A 26918-nucleotide genomic window follows, 5' to 3' on the forward strand; every position below is an offset into this window, starting at 1 on the left:
GAGAGCAGCTCTTGCTGCTCCAGAGTTTTTTAAATTTCATTTTCTAGATGGCACTCAGAATAGAACTGTCAGAAGCTCTCTTGATTCCTGTCTTCCAGTAGCTTTGACAAGTTTGGCCATGTCCTCTTAGCTTTTCCATTCCGTTACTGTCGCAGAAAGCAAGCCATCCATCCAGCAAAACTTCTATGGAAAGTAACAGCTGACCCTTGAACGATGCGGGGGTTAGGGGCACCGACCCTCTGCACGCAGTCAGCCCTCTGTATCCACGGGTCCTCTGCACCCGGATTCCGCATCCTCGGATTCAACTACCCATGGATGGTGTAGTACTATGATGTTTACTATCGAAAACAATCCACATCTAAGTGGACCCGTTGTTCAAGGGTCATCTGTATTTGTTTCAAGGTATAAGTTCTCCACGTTAACTTTCAGTGGTTGAACTAAGTTAATACTTTAAATTGTTTTTTCTTTTGGCCATGCCATGTGACTTGTGGGGTCTTGGTTTCCCGACCAGGGATCGAACCTGGGCCCCCAGCAGTGGAAGTGCAGAGTCCTAACCACTGGACCCCCAGGGAATTCCCTAATACTTTAAATTCTAAGAGGTTGTTTTCTGCAATTAAGAGACTATTGAAAATAAAAGATAATTCTGAGGTTTGAAATTCAGGACACATGTTCCACAGAAACAATGTTATTCAGGTGGTCAGTGTTCCAGGCTGCTCACTTGGTTTAAGGCTCTACCACCAGGCTTCTCAAATGCATATGAATCACCCAGGGATCTTGTGAAAATGCGGAAACAAATGCAGTGCAGGCAGAGGGACTGAGATTTGATGTTTCTAACAGCTCTGGGTGATGCCCCGCTGCCAATCCGGGAGCGCTGCTGATCCAGGAGTGGCAAGATCTGGGTGGGAGAAGCTGGGATACTGAGGGGTGAGTAGGTGGGTGAGGGCTGCGGCCTGGGGCTTCCGCTTAGACCCAGGGATGGGACTCCGAGGACTGGGGGAAAGGGAGACAGGGTTCATTGCTGGCACAGCTCTGGGGGCACGTCCTTGCCATTGTTTCTTCAGCCCCTCATGTTTGCCAGGCTGCCCCCTTCGCCGCTGCTACCCACCAGGGCTTCCCTACGCTGTCTCACCGCCGCGGAGTCTGGCCTTCCCTTTGTCCCCAGAGCAATTAGACTCTGCAGAAATCCTTTCTAAGGAAGCCTTTTGGTAGTAAACAGCCCAGAGTCAGAGGTTTGATTCCTCCTCTCTTTTTTCCCCCCTTTTTTTCCACTTGGATCCTGTAAGGAAATGCCAAGTAGCATAGAGGTAGGAATCCAGCCTCCTTGCCCATCTTATCTTCCCGTATTCCCATCTCCTTTCCCCGGAGGACTGTAAGAACTTTGAGGGCAAGTATAGAAATATAGATTCATCTTTGCATTCCTGGGTGCTACCCAGACCTAGACAAATGTCAGGAATCTCAGAGAAGAAAAGCAGCGGAGTGGAGAAGAAACGTCAGGAATGTTGGAGAAGAAAAGCGCGGGCACGGAGTTGGCGGGAGAACGGGAGAGGGCTGCGCCATGGAGATGAGTGAAGAGGAGCCACTTGAACATCGGACTTGGCCAGGATACATTTCTAGCCGTTTCCTAATAACCTCCCAGCTTACTCGGGCGGCAGGCCAGGGTCCTTCCCCCAACCTGCTTTGGTGGTGGTGGGATTGAGCAGCATGAGGCACTGGGTTTTGCTTCCAGTATCTCCAGGCACTTCAGCTGAGAAGCCTTCCCTGCTGACCTCCTTCCAGAATAGTAACATCCTAGCCATGCCGTAAAGCAATTCCACCTCTTATAAAAGGTGGGCTTCGTGAATAGCTGCCACTTTGACGGGAAAGCGGGAAGGAAGATTAGGATGGAGTATTACTAAGAAGTCTAATACGTGATGGTGCTTTGTTTCTTTTTGTTTTTACAGATTTGTCAGCCAGACTGCTGAAAACGTAACTATCCAGGATGCCCGTACCGCCCCCTCCAGCACCCCCGCCACCGCCCACGTTTTCTCTGGTGAGTGATTCTCCCCATCCATGGCCCATGCACGAAGCAAGCTAAACAAACTTGAACCTGGCACACGTGTATTTGTTTTCAGTGTATTCACATTCTGGCTTAAATATGAATGATATGGTAAGCTTTCCAGGTGCTGGAGTACATAAGCCAGAGCCTGAGATGCAGCAGATAACAATACGAAAATGCTTTGTAGTCTAAGGTCTCATGTGATGCATCGGACACGCGTGGAATGTGGATTAGTTAGGTTTCCTCTGCCTCGTCCATCAGGGAGACACTTCCTGTTCATTTGAACACGCTGGCCCAAGACGGTTGGCAGGAGCGGTTCTGCCCAGCCTGCACTGTTTTAAGCTTCTAGCCTTTAACATCTGGGCAGGATAGTCCAGAGACCCAGTCTGCCTGTCTGAAAATGCATCCATTAAAGTGTCCTCCAGACTCACTCTCTTTTTCTCTGCCTTTCGCCATCTTTCTTCCCACTCTGTTTCTGACAAATAACCCCCATCTTCCACTCCCCACTCCCCCCCCCCACTTACTTCGCCCTTTAAATCCATCCTCGCAGTTCCGTGTGTACTTTCCTAAGGAATTTCTTCTCTGGGCTCATCCTGGCCCCCTGATGGACCCATCCTCAGAAGTTAGTGCACCCTCTTCCAGGAAGCCGGCAGCCCTCCCCGCAGTGATACGGAAGGTCTCCCAGACGCACCCCCCCAGTATGTGAGGCCTTCGCTGCTAAGGAGCCTCCCAGTGATGGGCCCTTCACTTTTCACTTGAGGAAACTGGAGCTCAGAGAGGAAAAGTCTCTTGCCTGGGCTTCCATGGTACACATTTTTTATAACCCATCTAAGGCTGGAACCTAGTTGGAAGAAGAGACCATTGATTAGCTCATTGCTATTCCAAGTGTCATCCTCCAACTCCTGGTTAGAGTCCCCAAAAAATAAGTACAGAAATTTAGAGTAAGCGCTTAGAAACACTTATAGCAATCTGATAGTGGTGTTATGTCTATTGTTTCTAAGATTGTATTTTGTGTGTCTTTTTTAAACGGATTCATTTTTCTAATAAGTCATTGTTATTTTACAAAATATTGGTCCATGACGGATTGGAAATTTTTTTCTTAAAAATTCGTCCTTCCCTTAGATAAGTTTGAAAAGCTGTGATCTGGCTAGCATAGAAGGACTAGTTTATATTTCCCCAAAAGTATAGGTTTTGCACCACTGCTGAGTCATATGTGCCTTGATTTTTTTTTTTTTAATTTTAATGCTCGTGTTTAATATGTATTGTAAAAGTTATAACTGGCACACCCAGGGTTTAATAGTGAGTTAATTTAAAAGAAATGTTCACTGAGAAATAGTATAGTAAATAATATAGTGAATTAACTTAATGAAAAATATTAAATAATAACACAGGTAGCATGAGAAGATGACAAAAGTCACAAAAGTTGTACCAGAATGGTTGAAGTTTGGGACACCCTGGTTTATCCTATCCACTCATTTCTATCCATTATTACCTGACTAAAAGCAAGATCCTAGAGAGACAGGATATAGAGACGAGAAGATGGAAAGGTTGGTGGCCATCGTAGGACACCATCCAGTGGAACAGCACAGTCAAGAGATAAGTCAGCACCCAAGGAGGTCAGGTGTCAAAATAAATTTTGAGGCAGAACAGGAGGCCAGGGAGGGCTGCTGATCCAAAACCCTGAAGAGAACCAACGTGGACGTGGCGCTTAACCTCTAGACGCCTCAGGTTTTTTCATCCTTAAAACGAAGACAATAGGTAATTCAAAAAGCTCTTTCTAAGGTGTCCAAGGCATGTTGTTAAGTTATAAAAACAAGTTTCAGAGCAATAGAGGATGATCCCATTAGCAAAAGCGAACTGTATATGCAAAGAGCGTTTCTGGAACTGACTGCCAAGAAGCTCTTAACAGGCTTGCTTCAGAGGAGGGCTGGAGGCCAGTGGGGAAAGGGCATTTTATTTATTAATTTTTTTTCAACTGAGATATAATTGACATATAACATTCTATAAATTTAAGGTGGACAGCACATTGATTTGATACATTTATGTATTATAATTACCACCATAGTTTTAGCTAATGCCTCTATCACATCACATAATTATCATTTCTTTTTTGTGGTGAGAACATCTAAGTTCTGGTCTCTTAACAGCTTTGAAGTATATCATACAGCATTGTTAACTATAATCACTATGCTGTACATTAGATTTCCAGAACTTATTCATGTTTTAGTTGCAAGTTTGTACTCTTTAACACCTCCCCATTTCCGGGGAAGGGCATTCTAGATCCCGCGTTTATCCTTCTGTCAGGTTATAGGGAAGGCTCCGGAGTCAGGCTGCCAGGCTTTGAATCCGAGCTCCTCCTCTTACCAGCTGGGTAACTGGGTTGATGATTTAACTTCCCTGTGCCTCAGTTTCCTTGACTCTAAAATGAAAGTCATGACTCACAGGGTTGATGAATTAGTATACTTAAAATGCTAAAAACGGTGCCTGACCCACAGTAAAAGCTATATAAATGTTAGCTGTTATTATCGTGAGCAAGTACTACTTTGTAATTTAATTAAGACCCTTTCAGTTTCATACACAGAGATTCTGTTTAGCCTGCTTCAGGGTTTTTCTTAGCTTTCCCTCTGCCTCTAATAAATAGCTGGGTTAGGTATCAAGCTAAACTTGCCCAGGTTTACTCCTTGTGGCCCTTGCTGGCATCTGTGAAATCAGAGCCTTTCAGAAGGGCTGGGGCGAGCCTCAAAGGACTCTCACGGCTGCCAGAAGTACCACTGGGTTTGGGGAAGACGACTCTCCCCAGGACCAGGCCAGACCAAGCCAGTTTCCAAGTGTGACAAACACAGGTACACGCCTACTTCCGAGTCCGTTTGCTGGCGTCTTAGTGTTCCCACTCCCTAAAAGAACCCTGAAAAAACAAAATCCCAATTTCACAGTAAGAATCTTTCCCAGGAATTCTGAAATTATAGAAAATACCCAAAGGTTTTATTTATTTTTTTATTTTTTATTTTTTGGCTGCTCATCGCAGCTTGTGGGATCTTCGTTCCCTGACCAGGGATCAACCCCACACCCCTGCAGTGGAAGCACGGAGTCTTGACCACTGGACCGCCAGGGAAGTCCCCCCAAAGGTTTTAAAGCAGCACCATTGTCAGCTGTGCAGTTTCTGTGGGCTAAGCTTTCAAAGGGATTAGGGAACTATGTTCAATATCCTGTAATAAACCATAATGGAAAAGAATTTTAAAATAAAAAAAATTTTTAAAGGGATTAAACATCAGGAACACCTTAGCCCAGAGGAACATGAAGGGAGTTGGGGGGTAATGGAAGTGTTGTATATCTTGATTGTGGCGGTGGCTACACGATTGTATATGTTTGTCAGAATTCACAGGACTGTACACTAAAAGGGTGATTTTACTATTTGTAAATTATACCTCCAATCTGCCTTAAATTAAAAAGAAAAAAGTCTCTTGTCAGTGTAACCAGAGGGAATTATTTTCTAAAATTTTGGTGGATTAAAAAAAAATACAGCTGACCCTTTTTGATAAAGACAATTTTCCTCTTGCACCAGGTTAGTTCCAAAAGACAAGAAAGAGATGTTCTTCAGAGAACATTCTAGAGGATGAAGCCTCATAGTATCCTGCAAATTCCTCTCAGACTTAAAATTCCCTGCTCGTTTCTAGCCATCCACCCCTTGCTCTGTTGGTTACGGCCAGATTGTGGTCTGAATTTTCAGAGACTTTTATCAGGGAATGACTCTTCCTGCATTAAAAATGAATGTAATGTATTGCTGCATCTGCTCCCAAATGTCTGGGTCTTAAAAAGAATGACATCGGGTCTAAAACTTGTAGAGAATTTACAGCCTATTGCCAAGAATCTTAATAACAAGCTCCCAATGCGCTAGCTGTCCCCACCGAGTGTTGTACTACATGATTTTAATTCAAAAGATGAATACGAGTTTGCGTGTTTCCTTTCAGGCCAATACAGAAAAGCCTACCTTGAGTAAGTCAGAGCAGGCTGGGAGAAATGCTCTTCTCTCTGACATCAACAAAGGGAAGAAACTAAAGAAGACAGTCACCAATGACAGAAGTGCACCGATATTGGACAGTAAGTAAAAAAAGTTATGTTCCATGGAGATAAATGGTTTATGACCTAACAATCAACTCTACTCTTCCCACCAAAAAAAAAAATTTTTTTTTTTTTTTTTGGTTAACAACAGCTGCAAAGCTAGCAGAATAAGGGACTGTATCACTCATTGTAGGCCATGGCTCTGGCTTGGGTTCCCTCTAATGCTGCAGGAAGCCAGTATAATAATTCTTTGTCCAAGACACACACAGCAGCAATTCTCTGAATTATTCACAACTCTTTACAGCACTTTCTGGAAATTAACCCTTTGCTCATCTTACCACAGCGCAAAAGGCAGCATGAAATATGGAAAGAGCCCTAGTCTTGGAATCAAAGGATGTAGGTTCGAGCCCTGACCATCTCCAACCCTTTGTCTTCATTTGTAAAATGGAGATAATACCTGTTCTACTACCCTCACAAGTTTGTTGTGAGCATCAAATGAGACAATGCTTCTGAAAGTGTTTTGTTGCCTGGAATGTATAATTCAAGTGTAGTTATGATTATTAGGGGGTTAGAGAGAGAGGAAATGAGATCACAGCTTTGCTTATTGACCCATCATAAATCTGAGATACTTTCTGGAACAAGGCAGGGTATGTGTAAACAAACAAGTACCCACCATACAGGGCTACTTATTAACATTTACAACAGAATGAAACATTACAGATGGCTAGAATCTACCGGAAGTTAATTATCAGGCCTCAAGACTATCATCTCACACTCCTCACACATTTCCACTGCCAGCCAGATGTGCCCAGAATTCATCCTCGACCACAGATGCCACTTGGACTCAACAGGAATTAGACTGTCCTAAACTCACCAGAGGGAGTTTGGAGACAAGTGAATAACGATGTAGGATTTTAGCCAAGTGGAGGAATTTCTAGGAAAAGTGCCTAACGAGTAGAAGAGAAAGATCAGTGTTAGGTGAGAACATTGGTGAGGGAGGAAGGTGGAAAAGAGGAAGACCAAGACAAAGGCCTTTGAGTTTTGCTCTGTTACCAGGCAAGGTGGTGCAGATGGAATGCACCACACCTCAGTGGAACTAGAGGGTCTTTGACTTTTGATGAAGTCTTACCTCTGGGTCAGAATGCCCACAAAATGGTGTGGTTATTGTATAGTCAATTGCTTAGTTTTCCTGATCTGTGTCACAAGGTTCTCCCTGGGGTTGCCCAGCCCAGTCGCTTCTTTCTGGGGAGCTCTGGTCCAATACCCATTGAATCGTGGTGCCTGGGATGGGGCCAGAGGAACTCCACAAACTGCCAACCTCTAGACCAGAGCCCAGTGGTTCTGTTCTCTCCACTACGAGAGGGAGCCTAGGCTCTGGAGAATTCCCTAGATGTTCAAGGAGAATGGACAGTCTGGGGCCTAGTCCTGAATCCACTAGTGGAAGTTCATTATATTCTTCAAGATACACTTCTCTCATTAAATGGAAAAGAGTGTTAGTTCTCCCTCCCATCTGCTCAGTGATGTTTAAGAATGCACTCTGCCTTGTGGACACCAGATGCAACCCAATGCATGCCCTTGTTCATGAACTTAACTGGACGCTAACACTGTTGTTAGAAGCTCTTTGCAAGTGGCAAAGTCCATCCATGGTTTTGTATTTGTTTGCAGGTGAAACCTCCCTGGGTTCTATGTCAAAATGTTGACCATGGTTATACAGGATATAACTCTTGAGGTCAGCTTTGTCCTCCAATTTAATTGTTAGCAGAGTGACCTAGAGCCAGTTAGCTGTCCTCAACTAGTGTAGCTTCTCTATCGGAAAGCTGTACAACTGTTGCAAGTTAAGAACACTAGTGGACGATGTCTGATAGAACAAGTTCATCGATCTCTTTGAATGTTCAATACCAGGTAAAGGTGTCCTATGAAATGCAGTATTGCAGAATGCATCGTTCATCAACCAATAACATTTTAATGTCAAGGGCATTATTAATATTATTGGCAATAATTTAAATGAGTAAAACTTTTAAATTTTATATGGAAGCAATTTTGCATGCACTTCCAGAAATGGTTATTCTAATTTGATATAGCGTACTAGGCGAAGTAATTCTTATGAGTTCAGTATCAGATTGTTTCTTCTATCAGCAGAGTTCCCATAAGTATCCCAGAAAGTTCCACACCTAGAAAAGATACAGAGCTGACACAGACTTATGATCAATCTAATCCAGAAAAAAAGAAAACACAAATGAATAAATAGAGCTCAGAAAGCAGATTAAATAAAAGATTCAAAGCAGATTTTCTAAAATTAAGGATGCTACAATGAAGTTATTCTTAAAGAATTTAACTTTTTAAGAAAAGTACAAATTTACCAAAAATCATTCATGAAGCTTCAGTGAGCAAGGAAAAAGTTGAAAACTTTATCAAATTACTTTTTCTCTAAAAAGCTTTAGAGCCAGATGATTTTATCAGAAAATTATTTCAGATTTTAAGAAACAACAAATTCAAATGCTATATAAATCATTCCTAAATGTAGGAAGACATGGAAAGCTATCTGTTAGGTATAATGAGATTGGCATGATCTTAATATCAAAACATGACAAAGGCAGCATATATACAGAAAGAAAGCTGGTGTATCAGTGTCTCGGGGGACACGTGGCAATGCCTGGAGGCATTTTTAGTTATCACAACTTGGTGAGGGAGGGTTCCTACTGACACCTAGTGGGTAGAGGCCAGGGATGCTGTAAACATTCTACAGGGAACAAGATGGTCACCCACAACAAAGAATTATCTGACCCCCAAATGTCCGTAGTTCCAAGGCTAAGAAACCCTACTATAGACCACTTATGATCACAGATGAGAGGCTACTAACTAAAACTCCAAAAACTCTAATTCAATAGTATGTTAAAAAAAATAATTCACCAAATCCAGAGTTTGTCTCATTTTTAATGTTAGAAAGTCTATATATCCATCATATCAAATAAGGAAAACCATATAATGATCTCAGTAGATCCTGGATAGGCATTTGATAAAATTCCATGCCATAAGAAAGTCTTAAAAACCCAGAGTGGAAGGATCCTTGCTAACCACGAATACTTAGAAAAAAAAGTTATTTCAAAAGTTATTTCAAAGTATGTAACTTGGGGGTTTCCCTGGTGGTGCAGTGGTTAAGAATCTGCCTGCCAATGCAGGGGACACGAGGTCGAGCCCTGATCCAGGAAGACCCCCCCATGCCGCCGAACAACTAAACCCGTGCGCCACAACTACTGAGCCTGTGCTCTAGAGCCTGTGCTCCGCAACAAGAGAAGCCACCTCAATGAGAAGCCCATGCACCACAACGAAGAGTAGCCCCCGCTCGCCACAACTAGAGAAAGCCCGCACACAAGAACGAAGACCCAGTGCAGCCAAAAATAAACAAATAAATAAATTTATTTAAAAAAAAATGTAACTTTGAAACATTAGAGGCATTCTCATTAAAATCAAAACATGATTTCCTTTATTTTTAAAATACTAATAATGTTAATAATTTATGTTTAAGATAAATATATAAATGTATATTTATTCTTTATAATTATTTTAAAATAAATTGTCTTTAAATTAATAAAACATTAATAACTTACACTGTTATGGAAGCTCAGTCATCAAAGTAATTTCTTATATAAAACAGAAATAAGATACACAACTCTTAGAAAAGAAGGCATACACCTTACCTTTATTATTTGCAGAGCATTTGTCTACTAGAAAATCCAAGGTAAAAAATAAATTTTAATTCTGAAAATGCAGGAAAGTGATTTATTAGATATCAAATGAAATTTCCTGATGCCAATAATAACCAAATCCAAAATATAGTAGGAAAAACATTCCTTTCATAATTTCAACAAACAAAAATGTATTTGAAGTGACTCTAAAAGAACTATGGGTGACCCACATCATGAAAATTACAAAACTTTACTGAATAAATCAGAAGACATGGGAAAATATACCAGGTTTCCATAAAGTCTAAATATCATGAAAGTGTCAGTTCTCCCAGATTAATTTGTAGATCTCGTGTAATACTTACCAAAGACTCAACAAGGTTTTCCAGGGGTAGAACTTTAAACAGTACTTAACCTCATAAAACATATATACATACATAAATTGTTAAGAGACAGTTTTTTAAAGAGGGTATAATCATGGCTCTAATACAGATATAAAATAAACATATATCAAAGATTTTATTTAGCTCATTAATTAATGAGGGAACCAATATAATGTTATCAATTCAAAGGAGAATTCGAAGTACCACACATATGTAGGCAGGTGAGTGTTGAAATGAATTTACAAATAGGTGCAAAACAGGTCAATCAATTGCATGACACTGAACACAACCAATATGCATTTCTATGGACAAATATCATTTGCATTATTATCAGTTTTGTACAATTTAATAGAGTTGCAGACTAGCTCAAAGGCAATGGAAAATAACCCAGAAGGCTAGACTGGATACTTAGTAATCTTTTTCTTTCTTCTTCTTCCTTTTTTTTCTTGTTTTCTTGTTTGCCTATTTTGAAATCTTTCACAGTTTTTTGGCAACAAATGCAAAATAAAACAAAATCTTTGCATCGTCTCAAGTTGCAAAGATTTTAAAAATGTTAAAGTCTACTGTTGGGTTTTATGATATTAAAAAATTGAAATCAACCCGGAAGGCCATCAAATAGGTAGATGGATAAATAAATTACAGTACATTCAGTGTTCTAAAACACAATGCAATCCTTTAAACTCATGTTTTCAAAAAATATTTAGTGACATGGGAAATGCTAACAATAAAGTATTGACTGAAAAAAGCAGGCTGAAAACTATGTAGTGAATTTGGTCGTGAGAAAAAATATGTAAAATGAAAAAACAAAAAAAAACACCAAAACCTGGCAGGGAAAAAATACACCAAAAAAGTGGGTATTTCAATGAAGCAAAATTATGGGATATTTTATTTTCTTCTCCTTTATTTTTACTGTTTCCTTTCTTCTCACCTTTTATTGCATCTCCTCCCTTAAGACTTTCTTTCTTTGAAGATACTTTTATTTACCAAATCCTATGATACACAATAGATATTAACTCATGTGGCAGCCAGCCAAGCAGGGGAAGTCATTATCTATTACTGATTCTTCTACCTCTGGGCTTGCGACTGCCCTGGAGTAGAAAGAACCCTCTGCTTTTCTGACGGAGGATAGGGTGAATCCTTAAAGTCCTACCCTTTAATGAAATTCCAGGTGTCCACCATGGGCTTAGGTTCTGCCAGCTCCCTGTTGTATTGTGATTGTTTACTTGGGCGAGGACTGGTAAAGTTCTCTGGTGGTGTCTTCATACATGTGTAAAGGCTGTGTTTTCTTCCTTCTGCAGAACCTAAAGGAGCTGGTGGTGGTGGCGGAGGCGGCAGTGGGAGTTTTGGAGGGGGTGGACCACCCGGTTTGGGAGGACTGTTCCAGGCTGGAATGCCAAAGCTGAGATCCACAGCCAACAGGGAGAGTGGTAAGGAGAGTTTCCTTCCTTAGTTACTGAAGACCAGGCTGAGTCTGGCGGTTTTGAGACTTGGCATCCCCTCTAAGGCATTGTGCCCTGTGAAACAGTTTAGATTTCTTGAAATGTTAACACTGTTTTATAAGAGGGACTCAAGGGACTTTCCTGGTGGCACGGTGGTTAAGAATCCGCCTGCCAACACAGGGGACACGGGTTCAAGCCCTGGTCCAGGAAGATCCCACATGCCACAGAGCAACTAAGCCCGTTCTGCACAACTACTGAGCCTGTGCTCTAGAGTCTGCGAGCCACAACTACTGAGCCTACGTGCCACAACTACTGAAGCCCGCACACCTAGAGCCTGTGCTCCGCAACAAGAGAAGCCGCTCTGCAATGAGAAGTCCGTGCACCACAACGAAGAGTAGCCCCCGCTCGCTGCAACTAGAGGAAGCCTGCGCACAGCAACAAAGACCCAACGCCGCCAAAAATAAATGAAATAATTTTTTTACAAAAAGAGGGACTCTATTTAGCATCTTTTTTTTTTTCTTTTTAAATCAGGATCAGACAGCTCCATCGAGCTGTTAAATATTTGCCCAGTGTCCTTGGGGTAACTTGTACTTTTTTGTACTTTTCTAAAGGGTAAGCTAGAGTGGGAAGAAAAGGAAGGAGCAAATGGGACTTGCCACCCCTGGAAACTCTGCCTGGTAACCTGGCAGATTCAGCTTTCTTTGTGAGGTAGTCTGACCCACCTGTTGAGTGTAGTAAATACTTGTGGGTCTCTTTTCAAATACACAATGGAGCATGTCATATGAAATATAATTACGTATCTCACAAAACCTAAAAAGGTGTTTTGCCTGACATTTGGCATTTTAGAACTAGTGATTCTAAGTATTCTCTGCAGGAAGCCATGGAAATGAGTCCTACAGGATTGTCTGTGAACACGATGGCACAGAAAAAAGTTAAACCTGGTCATGCCTAAATAAAATACCTTACAGAGTGTGTGAGGCTCTCCCCTGACTATGACAGAAGCTCAAGAAATTTCCCCATGAAACTTTACTTTTTAATGTTTACTGTGTTAGAAGAATTTTATTTCTAATTCCATGGTCTTTTAAAATGTCCACTGGGAAAGTGTGAAACTGTCACATTCATATGAAGATAAAGTCACTGAATCCTCAGGGTTACCTGGCTATTTTAGTTTTGGATTGTCAACATCTAGAAGGAGACTCAAGAATATGAGAGATTCTATCTTGCCAGGCCTGCATTTAAATTTGTTTATTTAAAACCCACTGAAAGGACTTGAGGCAACTGACAAATGCATACATTCAGTACTTTAACAGTAGGTGAAGAAATTCAGGCAAAAGACAACTGGAAGTAAAACAATGAAATGAAGATGGAATTTAAGTTAGTACACAAAATGCTACAGTATTTGCATAGTACACTATCTGCATAATGGGTCCCATCCCTGTAACATATATGTGGATAGTAACTGCACCTTTAATCCAAATTTGGAAGGTAAAACTTATCACAAGTTGGTGACATAGAACTATACCACACAGTCAAGGAAAATATAGCTCATGTCTAGTGCTAAAGTCAAAATAAAAAATTCTTTCTAGAGTTCACATTATTCATAAATCCAGCCAGATGTCTCTCATCGTGCCTTGGATAAAATCTGAACGCCTTCTGGCCGACAAGGCTCTCTATGACCCGGCCCCTGCCAGCCACTCAGGCTGCATTTCGTAGGGTTCTCCTCCATGCTCACTGTGCCCCACACACATAAAAGCCTTGGTTTTTTAACTTGAAGCTCATTTCCACCTCAGGGTCTTTGCACCTGCTGGCCCTGACTGAAGCACTTCTCTTCCTCCTCTCCATGGCGGGCCTTAGCTCAAATGTCACATCCTCAGAAGGGCCACCCCCATCTAACCTGGCCTCTCTGGGCATTCTTCATCTCATCAGCCTATTTTAGTTTCTTTTTAGTCCTTATAACTGTCTGAAAATATTTATGTTTACTGGTTTTTTGTTTATCTCCCCCAGAAGAACATAAACTACAAGAGAGCCAGATCTTTCCTGTTTTGTTTACTCCTCTGCCTCTAGCATCTAGAATAATGGCTGACGTATAGTATAGCAGGTTAATATTTGGTATATTAATTAGCTTATAGTTGAACTGGGTAAAGTTTTTTCAGACTAAGCATTTTACAAGAATTAGTTTAGGTTCTAAGAGACTCTGGGGTGGTGGTTTGGGTTTTTCCATAACTTTGGTTCCTCTTTAGCTCTTCCCTTTGTTGAACCAAAGTAGTTGAATATTAATTATGTATTAATAGTAGGGTTGTTCTGTCCTGTCAGTATTAAAGTGGAAGTTGACCTAGTAGGGAAAAACGTTGTATAGTTGCCTACTTGTTGGTAGATTAAGACCATCCACTGGTGTCAACTCTTTTAAACTTTGACAGTTTCTTTTTCCTTTGACAGTTTCTTATTTCAATCATAACTCTTCCACTCTCTTAGAAATTTACCTTTAAAGGTTCTAGGTAAGCCCTCCCATACAGAAACTTACATTGGGATAACTAATTTCTTCATCTAAGAAAGCTACATTATTTTTCAAACCTGAGAGGTACAGGGTGGGGGGACAGGGATAGTGATGGGGAGAAAAGAAAATCATTAGCAGAAATCCCATGTACCAATGCCATCCTGTTCTCGACCTCTTGTAATGAACAGGGATGTCTCCAGAACTCTTACCAACCTCATCCTGGTTCTTGTCCATCCATAATGCCAAGAGAGCTCTCCAGAATCCCTTTGAAAGCTGATGGGTTGTGGAATCTGGGAGTAGAAGAGAAACAGAGAGCTGTGATCTGTCCCTCTGCTTCCAGGAAGGACACACAAAACCTAGTTTATATAAGTAATAGTTACCTGTCGTTTGCAGCATCTAGGAAAGGGCTTCCAGTAGCTGGCAATTTACTCTAGTTCTCTGATTGCCTTTAAGGTTCCTAACTTTCTGATTTTTTTTTTTCTGTTCTTCAGATTCTGGAGGGAGCCGACCCCCAATTTTGCCACCAGGAGGAAGACCCACATCTGCCAAACCTTTCTCGCCCCCAAGTGGCCCAGGGAGGTTCCCTGTGCCTTCTCCAGGCCACAGAAGCGGACCTCCAGAACCTCAGAGGAACCGAATGCCTCCCCCGAGGCCCGACGTGGGCGCGAAGCCTGATAACATTCCGCCTCCAGTGCCTAATACTCCAAGACCCGTTCAGTCAAGTCTGCACAACCGGGGGTCCACCCTAGTGCCCGGGGCCCCCAGGCAGCCCAGCCCCGGGCCGACTCCTCCCCCTCTCCCCGGAAACCGAGGGGCTGCTTTCGGGGGAGGCTCCACCCGCCAGACCCCGTCAGGCTCCTCCTCGCCCTTCTCCAACCGGCCTCCCCTCCCCCCTACCCCGAGCAGGGCCTTGGATGACAAACCCCCTCCTCCGCCCCCTCCAGTGGGCAGCAGGCCCTCCATCCACAGGGAGGCCGTCCCCCCACCTCCCCCTCAGAACAGCAAGCCTCCGGTGCCCTCCACCCCGCGGCCTTCCCACTCCGCGCAGGCCCCGCCCCCGCCCCCCAGCCGGCCGGGCCCTCCCCCAGTGCCCCCAGGGTCCAGTGGCGGGGGCGGCGGCGACGAAATCCCGAGGCTCCCACAGCGGAACCTGTCCCTCTCGTCGTCCTCGTCGTCGTCATCATCTGCGCCTCCCTTACCTTCACCTGGGCGGTCGGGACCTCTTCCTCCCCCGCCCAACGAGAGACCCCCTCCTCCAGTGAGGGACCCACCGGGCAGATCAGGTATGGCCAGAGCGCGGTGAGTTGTGCCCCTGTGCCCCAGCCAGCCCAGAAGTCACTACCAACTGCACATGAAGAGAGCCCAACAAAAGCTTAAGTGAACTCTCGGGCTGCTTTGACCTTGGAAGTGACACATAACCCATATGATTTCCTCTTGGCCTCACGTAACCTCTGAAGAGAGTGGGACCCATACTTCTGTCCACGTTTCAGAAGTGAGGAGACTAAGTAACCAATGAAGTGAAATGATCCCAAGCGAGTTAATAAAGAACAGGCCACTCACTCAACTTCCATCTCACCACTCTACCTGACATCTCCTGAAAGGGAATTTCTGCTGTCTTAACTGGGAACTAAATACCCATCTCCTGCAGGAGGGCCCATTATTCCAACAAGAAGGGCAGTTATTTAAGAGTGAATGAACTTTCCCTGTACTTCTCTTCATCGGTCAAGTTTTGACACATACTAGAGTCCATTTTGCTGTCTGTTCACATCTCTGACACGTAGATCCCTTGGAGAATCAGATAAAGGTATAATAAGGCCTTCTCTCCATAAAAATGCTCATAAGCATAAACTCAAAATTGCCTGCTGTTTCATGGATTGAAGGACCTGCTGAAGCCCATCTGTGTCCCCACCCAGGGCTGGAAACCTGGATCTAAGGGGAGAACCTGCACAGTGTGAAATGAAGTGTGAGGAGTCTGTACTCTCTCTCCTACTTTTAATAGGTGCTTGTTTGTTTTCTGTTTGTTATTGAGGGGTTCAGAAGAACTATCTAGTTTTGGAATTTAACCTTACCATACCTACAGGATGTCTGGAAATGGGGCATTTTTTGCTCTGTGAGAAGCTAACTGACCTTTGACCCCCTGACCTCAGGAACCTAATAAACACTTTTTTAAAATAGTCCTCAAACTTGACCACATACTGGGATCACCTGGGAGCTTTAAAAACCACCATGCTTGGGTTCCTACCCCAGGATTTCTGGTTTCATTGGTCTGGGTTACAAACTGGGCATCAGGATATTTGGAAGCTCCCCGGTGACTGTAATGTGTAGCAAAGTGAAAACCACTCCTTCAAACCACTTTGCCGGGGAGAGTCAGCTACAAATATAAAAAGTTGGTAGTCTATTCAGTCTAGACATTGTGGCATCTCATTAAGTATGCTTCAATGAACAAATAAGAACAAGTAGTCAGATGAATGAAATGCATCATTTTCTTCTTATCCAACAGGTATGGATTTTCCCACAAAATGGCTGAGGAGCTGTTTGCTTGGTTCTACCAAATGATTTAATCAACAGATTAAATATTCCCCCAAATAGGATAGGCAGTGATATATATTTGTTGTTTCTTTCAATTACATTAAGTCATACCTGTTTATTGTACAAAATACATAAAAGTATAATGAAAATAAAAATCATCTATAATTCTGCCACCACCATCATCCAGATATAACATTGTTTATATACCCTTTCAGTCTTTTTTAAATGCATATATATACATGTTTGCAAAATTAGTATCATACTACATATATTGTTTGCTAATTTTCTTTTTATTTAATTTAGCTCATTATTTTCTGACATGATTAACTCTTCTTTTACAACCTGACTTTCAATGGCTGCATAATATTAAATCCCACAAAAGTACCTTGGCTTATTTATTAGTCACGTGGTCATACAGGCCATTTCTAGAGTTTTGCTATTGCAGATAATGCAGGGATACATTCTTGTAGCTAAATATTTGTGCACATCTCTGTGTATTTCTTTTGGATGAATTCCTAGGAATGGAATTCCTAGGACAATGGATGTACACAGTAAACTATGGATTTCATAGGTATTGCCAAATTAGCCTCTAGAAAATTCCCACCAATTTACATTTCCATAAGGAACCTATGAGAAGTCATCAAGGGCCATCTATATTTTGAGAGGTGGCTTGGCTTCATTGTTAGGGGAGTGTTTTAGAATTTGACAGAATGGAGTCAAATCCTATTCTTCCACTCATTAGTGTACTGATTTGGGCTCTTTAACCTTCCAACACCTCTGAGGCCTCACCTGCTGTCCTGATGCTCCTCGGGGCTGTTGTAAGAATTAAATGAGACCAGTGTGTATAGTGGTTATCTTATTTCCCCCCATGTAGTAGCATTCAACAAATGATCGTTTTCATTATTATACTGCCAACAGGAAATAGAAATCTGTTTTCTGTTATGCTTGCCTAGGTTTGGAGCAGAGGGCTGGAAGGTTGGAGAGTAAGGAACATGAACAGTTACTTTAAAAGAGAGAGAGATCAAGTTGATCAGGTTACGTAGTACCAGGCCCCATAGTATTGGAAGTCTAGTTTGCATTCAGTGACAGTTATGTGGTGGTACTACCACTGCCATTAAGCCCACAGCGTGTGAGCCACTTCTCCCCCCAGTAAATCTACTCATACTAACTAGGACTCCAGCAGTGAGAAGTAGATGGGGCAATGAATAAACCCTACCAGATTAGGCACTGAAGACTCCTTGAGAGACGAACCAGGGCTGGGCATGCCTCCCACCTCCATCAGAGATCTGAGCCAAGACTTCCAGACAGGAATATCTTTGATGGGTGGGTCATTCACTTTAAGGTCCTCTAGTTGGATTCTGAATCTGTAATTAACAAGACATATTTATATTTATAGCACCATAAGACATTGTGTTTACATAAAGATGTCAGCATGTTGCTAGTGGAACACACCACTGAAGGTCAGGAATAATTACTAAGGCCATTTTGATTTGCATGAGAGATGCTCAAGTTCTTTTTTTCTTTTTAAAAATTTACTCATGACCCAAACAGCCTCTGCATTTGGAGGATGGGAAAAGCAAGATATGTTCCTTTGTACTATCAAAAAGAATTTACTTTGAATTATTTACTAAGAACTTAAAATTTTCTGATTATACCACACCACTGCATTTTTAAAACATGGTTTCAAATACTATATAATACTTTTTATTTGCTTTTTGACTAAGTATTTCTGGCAACAGTGCAGTGAGAAAGGTGTTCTTTCGTAGACAGGAAATCAAGTTCCACAGGACAACCAGCCTGCACAGGGTCAGGATACTGCACCAGCATTTACAGCCATGCACATTGATTAGCTGATTGTCACTCCCTCTGTTAATCTGACTCCCCAGAGAGGAAGAACCAAGAAGGAGCTCTTACTGTTCTCGGGATAACTGATGTTTGGTTTCCTGATCCCGCTTCTGCCTGGAAACAGATCATATGCATCACAGAAACATGCTTGTATAATTAGCGATAATACTATGCATTTAAAGAACTTAGTCCCTCTGGAGACCTAAAATAAGTTCATAACTATCTTATTTTTAAAACAGCATTTACTTAATAAGTAACATGTCACAGTAATTAGTTCAACAGCTATTTAAAAGGAATTTTAAATGTTTTTTAAAGTATACAGTTGTCAATATAAACAAATGATTACCATTGTCAACTGCATCACCTCCAATCTCAACTCAAAGCCAAACAGCCATTTAGCTATCAATGTGCACTTGTTCCACGTATGTGTGTACATTTGTGCATTTCTGTGCTTATATGCGCCTAATCATTTCTTGGCTAAACCTCCTAGGAACTCTCCACCATTTCTCCACATTCCCTAGTAAAAGGGCATGTATCCAGCAGGCACTCAATAATTGCATGTTGATGACCATGATGATAGTAATGTACAGTGTAAGGTATAGCACTAAATGTCATTTTTCTTTTGCTCAAGGCCCTCTCCCACCACCTCCTCCAATGAACAGAAATGGCAGCACATCTCGGGCCCTGCCTGCCACCCCTCAGTTGCCATCCAGGAGTGGAACAGACAGTCCCAGAAGTGGGCCCCGGCCTCCTCTTCCTCCCGACAGGCCTGGCACTGGGGTGCCTCCCCCACCTCCACCATCGACATCAATTAGAAACGGCTTCCAAGACTCTTCATGTGAAGGTGAGGTGTGGTCCCGGCTCCTTGGAAATGTACAAGCTATAGTAGGGCAGCAGTTGAATGGCAGGTGTGTTTGTGTCTGTTTGTATGTTTGCATTAACATTTCGTGTTTGTGTGACCCTCATTGTTACCATACTGCACAGCACTAATCTAAGCACTCTAGGGCCCACCATGATTTCAAATGAAAAATAGTAATCCCCCTTCCTCCACTCCCCAAAAAGGCAGATCATTTTTCTCTGTTCCTTGTTTGAGTCTCATTTTGGTTAACTTCCCAGAGGTTCCAGAATTCTGAAAAGAACCATTTTTGTAGCTAACCTTATACCTACCTTTCTGAACAGTTCATGGTGGGTAAGAGGCCCAATGGCCTGCAGATATTGAGCAGCTTATCTCTGCCATTGTTATCAGAGGGTCCTAGTTATTCCTTCCACTGATGAAGGAATAATTAAGAAAGGCATCCCAAACCTTAGTCCCCAGCTCCTGAGAGGGACTGGCTGGGTCCTAGTCACTCTAGTTAAAGTCACCTGGATCTGTCTTTGGTTTGATATGCAGACCACTATATTTTATCGCTGTGCTAATCAGTGACATTTGTAGCACTTCCGGCTTTTCTCTAAACTTCTAGACATAAAACCAGAAGCGATCTCTGCCATTCTCTCTGTATTTCATTCTGTGCCTTTCGTTACATAAGTCTTCAGAGAAGATTGTCTGTTACTGAAGATATTGTTTGTTTCTCTCCCTCAGATGAGTGGGAAAGCAGATTCTTCTTCCATCCGATTTCTGATTTGCCACCTCCAGAGCCATATGTACCAACAACCAAAAGTTATCCCAGTAAATTGGCAAGAAATGAAAGCCGGAGTGAGTATTTCTACAAGGGCAATTGGATGCCTTCATACTTGAGTAGCCAACTGAGGGTTGTATAGGAAATCCAGGTCTCTTGCCTGGAGTGGGGCGATTTCAGAGAAATCACTCCTGGATTTGGAACCATATAAATTCTAGTAAACTCCCTTTCTACACTCATTGAGGAAAATGGAGACATCCAGAATGCATATGAGAAATGATTATTTTAATGTGTCATTACAAACTCAAAATACCTTTAGTTTGCTAGTAGGTTAAATTTTATTATTTTGCTTGTTTGGACAATCTTTCCCCATTTTGATCTTCCTAAGATGGCACAATTAGAGCCATCTTCTATTCCTACTAGTTTTGAGACTGGCAGAATGTCTAATTATAACAAAAACTCACTGTAACTGCCTTGATCGTTTAAATATAATCATAACTTTACAGACCATTACATGAAAATTTTAAGTATACCCATAATCTCTCTACATAACATAACAGATATTTTCATTTTACTAGGTTGTCTTCTAATTTTTATCCATCTAATTCTGATTAATTTATATAGTTTAATAATTATAGAGTATGGGTTTTGCTGATGAGATTTATATAACATTGCTGAGTAAACACTTCCCTATTTTATCACATGGTTTTTATTCTACAGAATTCCATCAAGTCAGCATATAATAATTTAGTTTACCATTATTGGACATTTAGATTGTTTTTTTCCTTATAGATGTAATGCTACCATAAAGAAGTGAATCAGTTTTCCCCTACTGAAAAGAAATACGTGAACAAGAAGAGGAAATAGAAAAACTGATATTTCACAACAATAAATGTATAGAACTAAGGAAGAATTAGCATGAAATATACATATATCACTGATGAGGCCCCATCTTGGAACAGCCTTAGCTTCAGACCAAACTCCCAAGCCAGAAATGAGTGGAGAAAAAGTGTTTGAGCATGTCAAAGAACTGTCACATGATCCTAGTCTTGTCCTCATTGCCCAGCAGAGTTCCTTCATGTACTCTGAGCCTAATGACTCTTTCTTAACACACAGTTCTTAATTTTTGCTTGGTTGGTTCCCAGCCTTAGAGCAGATTAATATCAGCTGAAGTCAAGGTTGGTTAGAAGCAAAATCACTGACTTCGGGGAGAAGAGATAGGTGGCAGTCTTGGGTTAAAGGAGGAGCTAGGAACACAGAGCTCTGCTAGGTATCACAGCACTGGACAATACAGTTGTTTCTGTTGGGTTATTAAGAACAAGACAAATTGTGCTTTGTGCTTCTGTTGAAGAATTCAAAGAATTAGAAAATATTTTAGAAAAATTTCCCTGAAAAAAATGCCAGAAGTAAATAGAATATTGCTGCTTGAAAGGACAAGTTTAATTCCTAGAAAAACTTATTTATGTGGAATACTGCATTCTAGATGATGCCTAATAAAAGAGGTATAACTGTAACAAAATTATCATACAAGAGTTGGTGGTTGAAATTTTTGGTGAAAAAGTCTTCACGTGGGAACAGCATCCTCGAGTTCTCTTCCCCCACCCCACTCTGTGCTATTTGTATATTTACGTCAATAACAGAGCCATCCTCCCCAGCCCCTCTAGATTTTTAATTTAATAGCTGAACACATTCCTTCCCCCCAACTTCCTGTCTTTATGACTGTCCACAGCTTGAGAACTGGAACTAGGCCCTGCTCACTACTGCATCTTCTGAAAGTGGCACAGAGCTTGAAATACAGCAGCATTTAAAAATATTTCTTAGATCGGTAAATTAATTTCCACAGCCCTCCAAAAATGTTTTTGTAGCTTTAAAAAAATATTTCTAGCATTGGGCATGTTTAATATTTTATAATGATAATGGATCATCTCTCTAACACAAAAAAAGTACTATGGAGTGGTTTTATCCTGCTCCTGTACCTGCCTCAGCCTCCAGGCCCACTACCTGGTAGGGCACCCAGACAGCCCTGAACAGTGCCTCCTAATTGCAGCTTTGCACAAGGCCAGCCCTTGTTTTGCTCAACATTTGTGGTGTGTCAATTGACAGTCAAGTCTCCATGACAGATAGCTGATTTACATACAGATGAGTCTTTCCTCAGGTCCCTGCCCAAGAAAAGACTTGGTTGGGATAAAAACAGGAAGAGGCAAGGTAATGGACTGCCACTGTTTTCCTCTAACTCCTCCCCTTGCTCAGAGATTTGTTCTAACTCAGGAATCCCTAAGTGGGCTACTTTGGTTGCTGTCAGGGAAGTGGTGGCCTGCTGAGGAATCCATCAATGCCAGTCCACCTGAGTATCAGAACTGTGGCCTTAGCAGACCTACTCCATTGACTCAAGTCCCTGGTAGACCTACTCACAGCATCTGAGCACCTGGTTTCATGCCTAACACCTGTTAGATCCTCAAAACAAAATGTGCATGGGACAAATGAATTTTTTAATTGTGAATGGATTTTAAACCTAGTTATGGCATGCTGACAGCCCATGAATATGCATAGTTTTTAAAAGAACACTATCAATAGAGTGAAGAGAAAACCCATGAAATGGGATAAAATATTTGCAAATCATATATCTGATAAAAGGTTAATATCTGGAATACATAAAGAATTCCTACAATTCAACAACAACAAAACAACCCAATTTTTAAAATGGTTGAATACCTGCACAGATATTTCTTGAAATAAGATATACAGCTTGCCAATAAGCACATAAAAAGATGCTCAACATCACTAATCATTAGGAAAACACAAATAAAACTACAAATAAAACTACCACTTTACACCTATTAGGATGGCTGCTATCAAAAAAGCATTGTTTAGAAATTAGAAGATATCTAAATGCCCAAAAAAAGGGGAATGATTAGATAAATAAACTGCAGTATACTTATATAATAGAATGCAATGTGTCATTAACAATTATATTTGTAAAGAGTAATGACTTTGAAAAATGTTCAAATGGACTATATATGATCCTGTTTTTGGAAGGAAAAAGGGAACTGTTTATATATGGAAAATATACATATAATGTTATTGGTTATCTCTGGGTGGTAAAAGCATTGGTGAATTTTTGTTTTGTTTTTCTCATCCGTATTTTCTCTATCTATAATATATATATTATATGTAATGTATAATCACACATACTATGTGAAGAGAAAAAAAGTGACTTTTTAAAAACTTTAAGTTCGCACAAGTACTTGGTAGCCAGTGGTAGGTCATCCTTCTCTAGTAAAATTTGTTCAGATCCTTACTTGCTTCTTCCCCTCATCTCTCATGCACATGTGCAAGTTATTTACAGCCTTGATCATGGCGGGGGGCGTGTAGTGGGTTCTTTTGCAACCATTCTTAAGTTTTACAGTGAGAACATAAGCTTTCTAACCAAAATTTATATTTTGTCTATTTTTTCATCAAGGTGGATCCAACCGAAGAGAAAGGGGTGCCCCACCCCTTCCTCCTATCCCGAGGTGATCCTTGCCTGCTCTTCTCCACCCAAGCCCAAGAGCTCCTTCTGCTGTTGCTGTCCAAGTCGCACACCCTCCTTCTCTTGTCTTCCCTTGTCCCCTTCATGATGGCAATAGGGAAGAAGGGAGGTGATGTGGGAATGCATGTGTGCAGGGTGTGTATGCAGTAAAGAAATGCACCTCGCTTTTTATATTGTGTATATTCTTAAAGCTATTGCTTGCTTCAGCTATAGCCTGTTGGCTGCTTTGGGGATCAGTATAGGCTTTTGTGGCAAGTAGGCAGCGATGAATTGTGTCCCAGCTTTCAACCCATGAAATTCAAACATTCACTGCTTTTTTGCTACAGATCACGATATTAAGGTCCCTGAGAGCTGTTTGCTTCCATGCCTTTTTTGCATGTTTGGCCTCCTGTTTCCATGAACCACAGACCACCTAAGCAAGTTGCTTATATGAAATGTTTGCAGTTACAGGCTGTCCAATCTTTGGCCGTCTTGGACAGAGCTGTCCAATAGAAATATAGTGTGAGCCACATATACAATTTTACAATTTCTAGTAGCCACATTAAAAAGGAAAATAGGTGAAACTAACTTTAATATATTTTATTTAACCGACATCCAAAATATCATTTCAACCTGCAATCAATATAACAATTTTAATGAGATATTTTATATTCTTTTTTTGGTACTAAGTCTTCAAAATCTGGTATGTATTTTACACTTAGAACACATCTCCATTCAGACTTGTCACATTGCAAATGCTCAATAGCCACACATGGTTGGTGGCTTCCATGTTGGACAGCACAGGTCCAGAAGATAGAGGCTAGTGCAAAAACCTCTTGTTTAAAAAACAAAAAAGCAAGATGAGCTTTAGCAATTCAAGAGGTAACTAAAAATAAAGTTAGGACCCAACACCTTGTTTGGCAAACAGCTTTCCTTAGATTTTTCTCCCTTATTTCCCTCTTCCCTGGAAATCTGTATGCAGATGTTGCTTCACAGTACCAAGGTCAGAAATTGATATAATAGGGTTTACAGTCATGTGGAATAAAGCCATTGGAGAGAAACTGAAAGCCAGTTGGGGCTCTGGGGCTTAGAAGCAGCTGCCTTGAGCTCATCTGTCGGTTGGCCTCCTGCCTTATGCATGGGAAGTGGCTTCATTCCTCTCCAGCTCAGCGTGCTCCTTAGGGCAGGAGGCTCATAGGCTCCATAGTTGTGGGGAAAGTCAGGGAAAGGTAGCAAATCAGAAATGTGGAAGAAGGGAACAGTTTTGAGTTGATGGACAAAACTCTAAAAATCTAAATCTGGTGATTATGGGGTTGAGAGAAAGAGACTGCTGCAGGAAATTGGAGGGAACTTGTTTTGAATCTTTCTGGGAGAATCATTTGCCTTGGATCTATGCAAATAAAGCTCCCCCAGAGGACCATAGGGATGAGCCAGCCTTGCCCTTTTTGTATGGTTTTGTTTACAAAACTTTACTGGGACTTTTAAATCTAGCTATACACTTGGAAAAAAAGATTTCCATTTAGATGTTTTATATGGTTAATTATGTTTAAAATTTACCATTACTTATTTTTTTAAAGTTCACAGCTATATATGTATATGTATATCTACCTAAACTTTGTATTATGGTTTCAGTGAATTGTTCATGTATTACTGGGAGATGCTAACAAGAAATCAATCCAAAGAAAAATTTGAAAGAAGCATTCCTATTTATAGAATAAATGTTTCATTTATATAAAAGCAAAAGAACTTAGAGTTCTAATAATGGGATGTCTAATAACTTATGAAGTTGCCCATTTGAATCTGTTGTATTTTTATAACTTTCCTTGCCAAAGTCCTGGGCTTATTAAGTACATTAGAGAATTTGGGTTCCCCGCCCACCACCATTAATTTGTCTTTCATACGTTCACTTGAGGGCCTTTACCCAAAGAAAATCAAGAAACATAAAGGTGTAACAAGCTTGGCAAAGTATTTTCAAAAAAAGTTTTTAATCTCTAATATTTTGGTAATATAGCAGCAGCATCTTATTTTGAATTCTTTGATCAGATATCAATAGTTGGTAAAAATCCCTATGATAAAGCCTAATGACCCACTTCAGAAAAGATGGAGTTGGGCCTTCCTAGCAAATATGGCAGAGAAAAGTCTGACCCAAAGAAAATGGGTCTGAATTTTGTAAAGTGTAGTAAGTATGGCCAATTTCCTTATATATCCCAATTTTGCAGATACCATCCTAAGTTTGAAGCAGGGTCACAGCTCAAAGTTGCTATTCATCCAGGATAGAGATGTTTTAAAATGTATTTTTTAAGTGAATATTCCATTAATACATGTACACCCTTTCTTTGAAAGTTAGAAACCTAATCACATCCCAAAGTTTGAATGAGGTTCTATGCTAAAATCGTCAACTATGGCAGATCACAAAAATTAATAGTTACTTCCCTGAAACCAGAGCTTACATATGTTTTTTCCCCATAAAATTTCCAGATAAATGTATTCAAGATGCAATACAGTATCTTAATATTCACATATTTTATAATGAAATGTATTACAGTATTAAAATTCAGTGTTCAGTATTTATTTCAATATGCATTTTATTTAGTAAAAACCAAGAAAAATGTTTAATCCAGTGGTGCCTTACTTGGTGATTTGCAAGAAATTGAGTTTTTATGTCTAAGTAGCAGATTATTTGCATATTTGTAAGAACTGTTAGGCCTTTATAGTTTAACTTGTAATACCAATTTTGTTATTTTAGTAGCAGAAATGTGATGACTGTTAAAGTGCCCAAAATTTTCTGGCATGAAATTAATTTTTCCCTATTTATAGTCAGGGGCTGTAAAGAAAGAAAGTGTTTTTCATACCACTGCATTATGTAAACATGCACATTTTGGTACCTATGTCATCAGGGTAGTTTATATGGTAGGGTAGGACCTACCCTAGACATCTGTGTCTTTGTAAGTTAGCCAGACAATAAATAAATGCAGAATGATAAGACTGTCATCTGGTGGGTTTTATTTTAAGTACTCTCTATACAAATATAAATAAATGAAAAAGCAAGTGTCTGTTTTCTGCTTTATACTCTGGTAAAGAAAGACAAACTCAAAAAAAAAGAAGAAGAAGAAGATCCACAAAGTAAGTAAATATTCAGTGCATCCACTTTCTAATCCCCTTGATTTCCTGAGAACTTGCATTTTAGTCAAAATCTGTAGTCTGCTTCCTTGAGGCAAATGCTGCTTCTACTCTGAAGTAAAGGATGGATGGTGGAAGCAATGGAAGATGTAATTACAAAGATTATCACTGACATTGATAAACAAGGAAAGGCCAATGGGAATTTAG

The 26918-nt window shown here is 40.8% G+C and overlaps 2 protein-coding genes across 7 annotated transcripts in view; one reads left to right on the forward strand and one right to left on the reverse strand.

Moving 5' to 3' along the window:
* WIPF1 (WAS/WASL interacting protein family member 1) overlaps positions 1-26648 on the forward strand; it is a 112906-nt gene extending 86258 nt beyond the window's left edge. For all 4 annotated transcript variants that reach the window (XM_030851546.3, XM_060302233.2, XM_070045955.1 and 1 more), the window contains exons 2-8: positions 1941-2029; positions 6004-6133; positions 11459-11587; positions 14585-15376; positions 19099-19311; positions 20047-20160; positions 23544-26648. In XM_030851546.3, the coding sequence (XP_030707406.1) occupies positions 1979-2029; positions 6004-6133; positions 11459-11587; positions 14585-15376; positions 19099-19311; positions 20047-20160; positions 23544-23599 (1485 nt within the window). In that variant the 5' untranslated portion in view covers positions 1941-1978 and the 3' untranslated portion in view covers positions 23600-26648. The remainder of the gene's footprint in view (positions 1-1940; positions 2030-6003; positions 6134-11458; positions 11588-14584; positions 15377-19098; positions 19312-20046; positions 20161-23543) is intronic.
* LOC132597607 (uncharacterized) overlaps positions 1-26918 on the reverse strand; it is a 109089-nt gene that overhangs the window by 9771 nt on the left and 72400 nt on the right. For all 3 annotated transcript variants that reach the window (XR_009564600.1, XR_009564601.1, XM_060302234.2), the window contains 3 exons: positions 18537-18581; positions 17839-17986; positions 14307-14383 (listed from right to left, as the gene is read on the reverse strand). Coding sequence is in view for 1 of the 3 variants with exons in the window: in XM_060302234.2 (XP_060158217.1) it covers positions 14307-14383; positions 17839-17986; positions 18537-18581 (270 nt within the window). In the remaining 2 variants the exon portion in view is untranslated. The remainder of the gene's footprint in view (positions 1-14306; positions 14384-17838; positions 17987-18536; positions 18582-26918) is intronic.

This window comes from Globicephala melas, chromosome 7 (assembly GCF_963455315.2).
Source record: "Globicephala melas chromosome 7, mGloMel1.2, whole genome shotgun sequence".
Taxonomy (NCBI): Eukaryota; Metazoa; Chordata; class Mammalia; order Artiodactyla; family Delphinidae; genus Globicephala; species Globicephala melas.